The sequence below is a fragment of the Meleagris gallopavo genome, chromosome Z (genome assembly GCF_905368555.1).
Source record: "Meleagris gallopavo chromosome Z, MGAL_WU_HG_1.1, whole genome shotgun sequence".
Classification (NCBI taxonomy): Eukaryota; Metazoa; Chordata; class Aves; order Galliformes; family Phasianidae; genus Meleagris; species Meleagris gallopavo.
In genome coordinates this window covers 21,561,376-21,573,268 of record NC_139435.1, presented here as the reverse complement: position 1 = coordinate 21,573,268, position 11,893 = coordinate 21,561,376, and the positions used below count along the sequence as shown (strand labels likewise).

Sequence of the window (11,893 nt, the reverse complement as noted above, 5' to 3'; positions counted from 1 at the left end):
GAGTTTTGTTTCTGAGCAGGAAACATGACTCGGCTAGCAGCTCACATGTAGCCAAGATGGTGCCTGTGGGACAGTGCTTAGGCACTAGCAGCCTGTGTGATGGGCTGCACTACTCACCCATCTTTGGTCCTTACTCAGCATGGGCAGCAAGAGCATCCCCCCCTTCCTAAGCCACAATGCCCATCTCATGAGCATCATCCAGACACAGCCACTTCAAGAACAAAATGCAGAGTTTAGCATGAAATCAGCCTATTTTGTCAGAAGCAAACCAGATCTGCAAGGATCGGCAGGATGGCATTCAGCAATAAAGGCAAATACATCTGTGAGGGATGGAAAGGATAACAGAAGGTGCCAAACTGACATTAGGGTATAAATGTATTCCCAGCTGGAACAGGCAGTCGTGACCACAGCATGCTGTATTACTCAGCATGGACACTAATACTAAAGAAGTGGATTGAAGCAGGCAAAAACACCCAGGGATACAATCTCAGACTGCATGACACCCAGGCAAGTGTAGCCAAAGTGCTGTCACTGCACTGAAGCTTTCTCTCCTCGCTGCAGTGGTTTTGGGTTTCTTGCAGCTCTGGGAGCTGCAGCTGACCATTTCTCAGCACCTTCTGCCCGTGTGGCCACACCAAGGCCATTCTTTTGCCAGAAGTACAGAGCAGCATGGCACACTTCCAACCACACACTCTCCCAACCAGTTCCTCTGGCCTTTCCTCTCTTACCGGAGCTCTATAAATGGTAATTCACATCATCTATCTACAGGACTTCCTTTTACAATGTGCTTTTGTCATTTGAAAGAGCCTGTGCCAAAAGTTCTGCAATTAGCCTCAACATATCAGCTCCCATAGCCACCACATGAGGAAAAGAGAAGTTTGGGAGGTGGGCAAAATGGCTTGTTACTAATCATTGAAATTTGTATTTTATGTTGGCCATATATTACTAACGGCCATATTACTAATACAATATAGGGAACTGAGCACGCTGGGCTTAGCAAGGAATGGACATTCTGTTCTGAGGTAGGGAGTAATCTAACAGCTGTTTCAAAGAGTAACAGAGGCTCCAGAGGATCTCAGATCTCACTTCCTGAATGAAGTTTTTTGAAAAAATCGCAAGATGCTGGAGTGTAACACAACAGCAGATATTAAACAGGAACAGTATTTGCAGGGAGAGTATAGGAGGCATCTCCCTTTCCAGCTGAACATACAAAATGTCTGTGATTAGTCCATCTCGAACTCCTATCAGCAATTTTCTAGCGCTTTGTCCTGACTATTTTTGGTTTGCATTTGTTTGCAGGACTTCACGTGGCGTCGCATATCCCTGCCATGGCCAGCACTGGTTTCCTGGCTGATACGCAGTGAGCACAGGATGCAGGCACAGGGCCAGGAAACACAGTGTCCCCAGGGTCCCTAATAAGATTCAAACATCAGCTGAGGCTTTGTTCACTTTGCACAATAACAGAATGGCACTGATCGCCCCCAAAAGCGTGCTGGTCCCAGGGCCCTGCAGGAACAGAGCCCAGGTGAGTGCATCTGTAGGCACTCAGTGCCACAAATCCTTTTGAAAGCTTCTTCAGATAAAGCCCATGAGAGAACAAACTGTCCACAGAGATGGCAGGAAAGGAACTCTCCCTTTACTCATTTGGGACATTTCTATACAGAGTGCTGAAGTTCTAGTCCTGGTCCAGTTCTCTCCCTCTTCCATGGGATGCCAACCAACATAGTTACCTATGCAGGTGGGTAACTATGCCATGAAAACTGCAGGCTGAAACTGTGGAGTGCTTTCAGCACCAACATCAGTGTCAGAGAGCAAATTGGCATGTTGATGTTACTCTAAGGAGGGGTGGCAGAGCTCAGCTCAGTGGGGTTATTACGGCAGGGTGCTGCAGCTGCAGGAACACACACTGGCCTCATGAGGCCCACTGCCTGCACGCAGGACTTAAAGAAATCATTCAACTGTGTTTTCTCTGCATTAGGAAGGAAAACTACAAACAAGAAAAATCTGGAAATCCATTCTTGAAGGAAATGAAAGAAAATTGTTCTAGTATTTTGATCCTGCATAGACAGATTTTGGAAGATCCACTGTTCTTTTTTGCAAATCACTTCTTATTCACAGCTGTGGAAGACCCAGGGAGTTGAACAGTTCTCATCCTGTTAACACCGGGTGGGCTAGCTGGATGGATTTTGTTACTCACACTGGGTAACCCCCGGGCTTGCATCCCAGAGAGGCTCTGGGATGGCAAACAGACACGGGCCCTCTGCCCACAGCAGGACTTGGACCATTCTCCCAGCACTCCCGCACCCTGATAACAGCCTGGGCTGATGCAATGTCTGAGGCCATGCCACGCTGGCCAGGCTCACGGCACCAACAGGGGACAGGCCAGAACGCAACACGAAGTGGGGACGTGGGCACACACTGGGGTGAGTCACTGACTGCTGGTGAGGCTTGCAAGCTGCTTTTCTGTCTGGCACAGAAAACAGATTAGAATAGTTTGGGGCGGCGGGAGGGGTGGTGCAGAGCAGGCAGCTGGCTCAGCCTTGCGGTGCTCAGCGTCCAGCACCAGCTATCAGCTCCTAAGTCTGCACACTATCAAATGTGGAAAATGTGGGAAAAGGGTCCGACCACTTGGGAAGAATATAGGAATGTAGTCAGGGCCTGCAGGGATGCAACGAGGAAGGCTAAAGCCCGTCTGGAATTGAATCTAGCTAAAGTGATAAAGGATAATAAAAAAGGCTTCTTCTGTGAAATCCCCCACTGTCAGAGGGGACTACACACAGAAGATGTAAAATTACAAACAGGAGGATGCTTGGGAGGGGACAGCGGCCTCTTATGAGCACAGGGAGTGGAATTAACATGATGGGTGCTCACGGAACTGCTCATACACCTCTGGTAGCTTCTGTGCTCCCCAGCTCCTGGATGAGCCGTAAACACCAGACCTCCAATTTCACTTCAACAGTTAAACCCTCATTGCCCATAACAGAGGCAGACCCTGGGATTACTTGCAACAAAATCCTTCCAGTTTCCTCATAAAAAAGTAAATTACTGCAGTTATTTCTATGCTAATCATATGTGAATTACACAACACATAAGAACAAGTTTGTACAGCAGGGAGAGGCAGGATTCATTTTGACTGCTCTCTCCTCGTAATTTAGGGGACTTTTCTTCCAGAACAACCAATTCTTAGAACAGAGCTTTCTGGTGTGGGTGATTTTGTGGAGGCATCCATGCCAGAAGTTCTCATGGCCTCCCAAAAGCAAGGTAGGGTGCAAGCCATAGATGCTGCAAGCCAGGAAAAGCCTTGGAGTGTTAGCATGGAGCACAGGAAGAGAACAAGCCGCAAACATCATGAACAAGTTCCTCTGAACTTTCTGCTGTTGGCTGGCAGGGGGAGCAGGATTTCCAGTAAACGTGGATCTGGCAGGGAAAGAGGCAGGGAGGAGATATCAGTGAGCTTTCCAGACTGCCATTCAGAAAATGTTTGCTTTTAAATTTCATAAATTAAGTACAACTGCAGAAACAGCAACAAAAAGTATAGCTCTATCAGATGAGCAAAAATCATCCTATCAGCAAACAAATGCAGTTGCAGGGCTGTGGTAGGTGTGCTTGTGCTTGATACAGGTACACCAAGACCACGCAAAGTTTATACAAAGATGCAGTATGGACTTTGCTCTACACTAGATTCTAAGCACTGTTCCTGTATGTTGATGGCCCACCTGCTATCACCCAGTTCCAGGGACAAGCACACCTGTGATTTGGGCAGCACTTGATGGACAAATCAGCTCTTACTCCTGCTACTGCCCACGCCGTGTCTGCTTTGCTCTTACTTAGGATCTCTCTCCTCTCATGCCACTGCATGCTGAAGCAGCTGGCTGCTGGGAGGCTCTGCCCAGCACACAGATGCTCCCTGCAGCTCAGCACTGCTCATTCTGCCTCTTTACAAAAACACTCCTTGGCATACAGGCTACTGGGCTTGCTGAGACCAAGTTATCACACAAATGACTCAGCCAATGAAAAGAAAGAAAAATGAATAAATCCATGTTTGGCAGGCTGGGTGGCCAGAGTGAGCACACAGCCATGCTGTGCTGGGCGGCAAGGACCAGGCCTGGATCTCCTCTCACCTGCAGGAGCTGCACACATGCCCATCCTAGGATGGTTTGAAGTATTGTCCCACTCATAAAAACCAGACTTAACCTAACCTAACTCTTAACCTAAATGCAATCAAGCATTTCTTCCAGACTCAGCTTTTGCTTTTTAGCTTTATTTCTAACAAGAGAAGCCATTCTCATCAGTAACCCTTTCTGCAATAAGACTGTGCCTGTATTTTAGTTGCTTTACAAGTTCTGTAATTTCACAAGTGACACGCTAACTTTCTTGTGACTCAGACTTTCTCTTGCACTGAACTCTTCATATGTGACACTGCATTCTTGTTTCCCTTTCCTTGCTTCTTCCCCTTCTTCACTCACAGATAACAGCTCCACTGTACTTAATGAAGATGTTTGTTCTGCGTAAGCAAAAAAAAGGCCTTTTCCTCACTTTCCGTTTTTAAAATCTGTTCTGCCCCAGATAAACATCAGTGCACAGTCAAATGACTGTACTTAAAAGTGGGAAGTTCCTCTTTCTGTCCAAAACTACTGCCACGCTCACACTGAGACCAAGAGGTTAACCGAACACAATTTTTCCTTACAACTTACTTTCAGCAGACTTGTCCAACCTCCATCTCCGTGTCCCACTTTCTCCAAGAGAAGACCCCAGCAGCCTCCTGCCAACCCCACTCAGACATGGTGTGCAGCTCCTGCCTTCTGATTGCAGCTGTGCTCGCCTTTGCCAGCTGCAGAGCCTCCCACATGGTGGATGCAACCTGCTCTGAGGTGAGTGCCAGGCACTGGTCTCTGCCAGGACAGAGACTGTGTGTGTTGGTGGCAGGATCTGACTGGAGCTCAGCTCTGCTGGCATCCAAGAGCTTCAAGTCACCAAGGGGTTTCCTTGGGTCTGGGGGCTTCTGTCAGAGCCATGAGTGGACGCTGGGACATGTGCCTTGTGGCACTCACTTCCTTCCCTCCTCCTCCTCCTTTTTGCTGCCATGCTGCAGCACCACTCTAGGTCTCGCAAGAAGTAGTGGATGACACAGTGCTCAAGGGGACCTTCAGCAGACAACAGAACCAGAAGGAGGGTGGGTTCAAGACTGTGTCTCTTATGCTATGCTCTCCAGCCAGCCAGCACCTGGTGTGCGGGGTGAGAGAGATGTCTCTGCTGCTCAGAAGTGCTGTGTCCAGGAGGACAGTGAGAAAGCACAGAGTTTTCCCAGAGCCAAGGCAAAGGCTGGTCTTCAAAGCTTTTAATTTGTATTTTTAAAGTGGGAGATGGGTAGGATGGGGGAAGGCAAAGATTTTGGTTCAGGTAGATAGCTCCATGGACAACAGCACTTTTCCCTGTACAGATGGGGTCAGAAGCAAATCCCTTACTGAAGTCTTCACACAGGTGCATGAGTGGCACAGTGTGATGCCAGAGAGGCAGCTGCTCCCTGGCTCCCCTGGCCCTGCTGTCTGCCCTGCAGCATGGGCAGGAAGCAAGCTCACTGCATTATGGTGGAACACAGGCATTGCTCATCTCTGTAGCAACAGTGAGGTGTTCTTTATCTCTCTAAACTGTATGTTGCAGTGGGCAGCTCCATATGTCACCTGCTGCTATGGAAAGAGTCGTGTTTTCCACGTTTACATTTTGCTGTTTCCATAGATACCAGCACTGCTTGGGTATGTCTCTTAACTCCATCTCCACCCACATACCAGGCCCCAGGCAGGCTGCAGGGCTTCGAGGGGTGGTGGAGGCATGGCCAGCATCACACTGCTGCTCCAACCTCCTCTCCCGGCCAGCTTCCTCTGATGCTTCCCAGATCCCCTAAGGAACAAGTGTTACAGAGTCACAGAATTAGAGGATTATAGGGGTTGGAGGGGAACTCTGGAGATCATCTATTGCAAACCCCTGCTAAAGCAGATTCCCTACAGTAGGTTGCACAGGAAGGCATCCAGGTGGATCTTGAGTATCTCCACAGAAGGAGACTCCACAACCTCTCTGGGCAGCCTATTCCAGTGCTCCATCTCTCTGACAGTGTCAAAGGTGTTCCTTGTGTTGACTGCACCAAAAATGGAGGAAGAAACCATTCTCCCTGCACATCCTTTGACTGCCAGGAACATCATTTAGGATCCCATTTGGGATGGAATGCAGAATACATTCCCATTGATTCAGATAGAGACAGTTAGAGAGCTCCTCCTCCATCTGGACTACCACAAGGGACCAGACGGGCTCCACCACAGGGTGCTGAGAGAGGTGTCAAGCTGCTTTCCACCATCTGTCAGTGTTCCTGGTTATCTGAAGAGATCCCAGAGGATTGGAAGCTTGCTGATGTGACTCATTTACAAGAAGGGCCATATGGATGATCCAGGGAGCTACAGGTCTGTCAACCTGTCAGGGGTCAGTACTGGGGCCCATTCATTTGATATCTTTATTGATGACCTAGGTGAGGGGATTGAGTGTATCCTCTGTAAGTTTGCAGAGGACACCAAGCTGGGAGGTAGTGTTGATCTGTCCGAGGGTAGGGAAGCCCTTCAGAGGGATCTAGATAAGCTGGATCACTGGGCTGAGGTGAATGGGATGAGGTTCAACAAAGCCAAGTGTTGAGTCCTGCACTTAAAATCATAAAATCATAGAATCACAAGGTTGAAAATGACCTATAAGATCATCTAGTCCAACCATCTTCTCACTACTACTGCTACGACAAACTACTAAAGCATATCTTGCAACTCCTCGTCCAGATGCCTCTTGAACACTGCCAGGAACAGTGACTCCACGACCTCTTTGGGCAGGCCATTCCAGTGCTTGATCACTCTCTGAGAGTAAAGTTTTTCCTCGTGTCTAACCTAAACCTCCTCTGATACAACTTGTGGCCATTTCCCTGGGTCCTGTTCATTGCCAGGGAGAAGAGGCCAAACCCCTCTTCACCCCAACCTCCGTTCAGGAAGTTGTAGAGTGCAGTGAGGTCTCCCCTGAGCCTCCTCTTCTCCAGTACTCGAGGTGCAGCCTGACTTTGGCCACAACAACCCTATGCAGCGTTATAGGCTTGGTGATGAGTGGCTGGATGACTGTGAAGAGGAAAGGGACCTGGCGGCGTTGGCTGATTCTTGGCTGAACATGAGCTGACAGTGTGCCCAGGTGGCCAAGAGGGCCAATGGCATCCTGGCCTGCATTAGAAATAGAGTGGCCAGCAGGAGCAAGGAGGTGATCATCTCCCTGTACTCAGCTCTGGTGAGGCCGCACCTTGAGCATTGTGTTCAATTTTGGGCCTCTCACTACAAGAAAGATGCTGAGGCCCTGGAACGTGTCCAGAGAAGGGCAATGAAACTGGTGAGGGGTCTGGAGCACAAGTCTTATGAGGAGTGGCTGAGAGAGATGGGATTGTTTAGTCTGGAGAAAAGGGGGCTCCGGGGAGACCTCATTGCACTCTACAACTTCTTGAAGGGAGGTTGTGATGAGGATGGGGTTGGCCTTTTCTCACAGGCAACAAATAGGATCAAAGGAAATGGCCACAAGTTATGCCAGGGGAGATTTAGATTAGACATAAGGAAAAACTCTCAGAGAGTGGTCAGGCACTGGAATGGCCTGCCCAGGGAAGTGGAGGAGTTGCCATCCATGGCAGCGTTCAAAAGGCATCTGGATGAGGAGCTACAAGATATGGATTAGAGGCTTGTGGTAGTAATGCTAATAGGAGGATGGTTGGACTAAGTGATCTTGGAAGTCCTTTCCAACCTTGTGATTCTATGATTCTATAATTCATTCTCCCTGCTCCAGCCTTCACTGCCTCTTCAACTTCCAGGCCACAGAGACATGGCTTGGCTGCCGCACACCCTTACCAGAGCACCAGCAGAGTCTCATGGTGCTGCCACATCCACAGGGCACGCAGCTGTCATTTCCTCCTCCTCCCTGACAGACTGCATGCACAACACTGCATGCTCCTGTGAGGGTCTCTGCATGCTTCTGGTGACAGCCTGACAGCTTGTGGGGAGAATGTGGTGACACAAGGCTGCCCTTAGCTGGGAGGTGCAGGCATGAGTGACCCTGTGACCCTGCCCCTGTCCTGCAGCCCCACTGGCCAGCACTGGCAGGACCCCTTGGAAGTTGCCCCTTAGCCCAGCCTCGGACAACAGGTGGGGTCCTGCAGTAGTCCCTGCTCCAGCCGCTCTCTCTCAGGTGGGCAGCAGGCAAGGGCAGGCTGGCCCTGTTTAATGAGCTTCCCTGTTGTTCACAGGATGCCCTTCTCCACACACAGACAGCCTCATTTTTGCTTAAACTGAAAAGCCCTGATAGGAATTTTAAAGGCTTGGCCTATCAGGTATGATTTCTGTCTAGCTCTTCCCTTGCATAACCACAGCTGGAATCAAGATAATTTGGACCTGTTCCTTTTGGAAACATTCCTAGGGTCTGCTCTTTTCTACTTCCTTCCTGCAAGATTTCCTGTAAGACTTCTCCAAGGGTAACCTTTGTTAGAAATACAGAATTTTAAACTACTTGTGGGAACCCTTTCTTAGGGATTAATGATGTATCCAGAACAGTAAACATTTCTCAAATGTATTAATTACGGTAAGAAAGTACTACAGATGAGACACTTTGAATTAGCACAAGATGCAACGTGCTCCTTTTGAAAGCCCACTCCAGAGAACACTAGGTCTTGTGTATTTTAAGCCCGTGCTGGTATTTTACAGGGTTCTAGATGCCACATTTTTAAATTTGAATTTATTTTTTAAAGAGGGGTAGTTTCCTGTTTACATTTACAGTGCATACCTCTTGGATTTCCACTGTAATGTTCTCCTCAGATTACAACGAATAAAAGCTATAGCTGTGAAGGTTTAGGACTGAGGGAGATTCCTGGAAGTCTACCTGTCACAACAGAAATCCTTGACTTCAGCTTCAACATGCTCCCATCCCTCCAGAATTCAACCTTCTCTGGGCTGGAGTCTCTTCTCTACTTGGACCTGACGAGGTATGGGAGAGCATTCTCACTTCTACATATCACCTTCGTCAGCCCCCCCCTTCCCCACTCTTCCCCTTAGCTGGCAGCTTCTGGAGTGAGCCCGCCTTCACAGGGAAGCTACCAGCTGCACTTGCAGATGACTGCTGAGTTATTTTGCTAAGCAGATTGATCTCCTTGAGCAACATCCAGGTTTCTCCTCCAGTAACAGTCATCTGCTGAGCAGTGGTGAAATGTGTCATGAGAACAGGTGGTTTTTTTTTGTTTATTTGTTTTGTTTTGTTTTGTTTGTTTGATTTGGTTGTTGTTGCCTTGTGTGTGTGTTTGTGTGTGTGTGTGTGTGTGTGTGTGTACTTTTTCTAAAAATATTCTTCCCTAAAGCCCAGGGAAAGAAAGTTTGATCCTTGTAAGTGCCAAACATTTTCTATCAAAAAGAGATTTTCATTTCATTAAGCTGGAGTGCTGATTCCTACTTAGGTCGCTACATTTAAATGTGAGCTTACAAATACGAGGCAAGCATCACTGAAAAGGAAGGATACTTGTATCCCACTGAAGACAACTGGTCATGACACTTTACATACATGTTATGCAGCCTAAGATATCACTTATTACATGAGGACTTTACAGTACAGCCAGTGATGCTGGTTTCTATTGCCCTTACAAGGTGTCAGATCAACTGGGTGTATGAAGATGCCTTTCACAACAACAAACGGCTGCACACCATTGTGCTGACTGGAAATCTGCTCATGTTCCTATCTGACACAGCGTTTGCCGGTCCTGAGTCTCTGAGGAAGCTTGTATTAACACAGACAGGAATAAGCACGATATCCTTTATTCCAATGACAAATCTGGACAGGTTGGACACCCTCATCTTGGGAAGCAACCACATCTCTTCATTGCAGCTCCCTCCCAACTTTCCAACTAAAAACCTCAAACATCTTGACTTTCAAATGAACCATATAAGAGTAATCACAGCAGAAGATGTCAGCATTTTGCAGAAGACCAGTAATATGACTCTTATATTTAAAGGCAACGACATTTTACACATTGAACCTGGAGCTCTCCAATCCCACTTCTACAGCTTGGACTTTGGGGGCTGTGCTGACATCCCTGGGGTCCTTGCAGGAATACGTAACTCCACTACCCAGACCCTTTGGCTAGGAACATTCAGTGATGTGGAGAAGAAGCCTGACATAACTCCAGGTGTTTTAGAAGGCCTCTGCAACATTTCTGTCAAGGATCTCTATCTGCAACTACAGCATTTCGAAAACCTAAATGCTGCCACATTTCACTGTCTGACAAGGCTCCGAAAGTTGGACCTAACCCACACCCACATCAGTGCTTTACCGCCTGGAATCAGTGGGATGAGTTCACTCAGGGAACTAGTTCTCAGCATCAACTCCTTCCAGCATCTCTGCAACATCAGCTCTGCCACCTTCCCATCGCTCACTCATCTCCACATCAAAGGGAACCTGCAGGCACTGCAGCTAGGCTCTGGCTGCTTGGAAGGTCTGGCAGAGCTCCGGCATCTTGATTTAAGTCACAGTCATGTTGAAAGCCTCGATTGCTGCAGCAAAGCGCTAAATGGCTTGAGCAGCCTTCAGTACCTAAATTTGAGCCACAACACAAAGCTCCATATCCAAGATGTGTTTTTCAAGGAGGGTACAAGCCTGGAGTTGCTGGACATAGCTTTCACTCATCTTCACATTGCCACTTCACAGGGTCCCTTCCGGAATCTTCATCTCTTGCAAGTCCTGAACCTTTCCTCTTCCTACATTAATACCAGCATTCAACATCTCTTTCAGGGTCTGGAAAATCTTGTGCTCTTGGACCTTAGTCAAAACACTTTTGAGTCAGGGATCATGCCTGAGGACAAACTGTTTCAACAGCTATCCAATTTAGAGGTGCTAATTTTATCATCCTGTGAACTGACAGCAGTGAACAACCAAGCCTTCCACAGCCTTGGGAAGTTACGGCACGTTGATCTGAGCCACAACAAGTTTACTGCACTCAGCACAGCTGTATTTTCAAAACTCAAGAGCATCTACCTCAACTTTGCCTACAACAGGCTCTGTATTATACCACGTGACCAGCTAGAGTCCCTGCCTGGCCACAGCGTAATCAATCTGAGTTACAACCCCCTGGAATGCACCTGTTCCAATATTGGTTTCATCACCTGGTACAGGCAGCATCTGGATAAAATTGAAGACTCCAAAAGAACAACATGTTCTGAACCCAAATCGCTAGCTGGGGCTCCGTTAGCCACAATCTCACTCTCATGTGGGATCAGCACTGCAGGAATCATTGCAGCTGTCCTACTTGTTTTGTGCTGTGTCGCCATATCAATTTGGGGTGCTCACTATTTCAAACGAAATTATCAGCAAATCTGAGTTTATTGCAAGCACACAGTGCAAACAGTTGTACAGCAAGGGGATTAGGATGTAAGACAACTGCTTTTGCTTGTGGCCTGTATTTTATGTAATCATTGTAACACTCTTTCTATTTTCATTATACTTTTTAGAAAAAGAATAAAATATCTTTTATGGGACCTGGAAAATAAACTGTGACCTGGGTTTTTAATATGAATTAACTTCTTTTAAGGATACTCCCCAGTTCATCTCCATACTAGCACTGCTGTCACAGCCAATAGGGCTAATGCACACACAGAAGGAAGATCCAAGAGCTGAAGCACAAAGCCTGAAAATAATAACAAAAAGATATAAAAGAATCCACAGCACCCTCAACAAAACAGCAACAGATCTCTCACCCTTCTCACCCCCTATCAAATGCACTTGAGGAACAGTGTTTTCTGTTGGCACTACTGTATGTTGCTCAATTAAAACAAAAAACACAAATTTTTGTGGTGGACTG

The 11,893-nt window shown here is 47.5% G+C and overlaps 1 protein-coding gene across 1 annotated transcript; it reads left to right on the top strand.

The window, feature by feature from the left end:
* Positions 1-2,010: 2,010 nt before the first annotated feature.
* On the top strand, positions 2,011-11,583 carry CD180 (CD180 molecule). Its single transcript, XM_085214176.1, has 4 exons — positions 2,011-2,423; positions 4,704-4,871; positions 8,868-9,034; positions 9,687-11,583. The coding sequence occupies exons 1-4, from the start codon at positions 2,325-2,327 to the stop codon at positions 11,410-11,412; spliced, it is 2,160 nt and encodes a 719-aa protein (XP_085070302.1). The 5' UTR covers positions 2,011-2,324; the 3' UTR covers positions 11,413-11,583.
* Positions 11,584-11,893: the final 310 nt, after the last annotated feature.

Coding starts and splice junctions, on each gene's coding strand:
- CD180 (XM_085214176.1), top strand. CDS start 2,325: ATGCAATGTCTGAGGCCATGCCACGCTGGCCAGGCTCACGGCACCAAC. Junction 2,424..4,703: donor GGACGTGGGCACACACTGGG/GTGAGTCACTGA, acceptor TACTTTCAGCAG/ACTTGTCCAACCTCCATCTC. Junction 4,872..8,867: donor TGGATGCAACCTGCTCTGAG/GTGAGTGCCAGG, acceptor TGTTCTCCTCAG/ATTACAACGAATAAAAGCTA.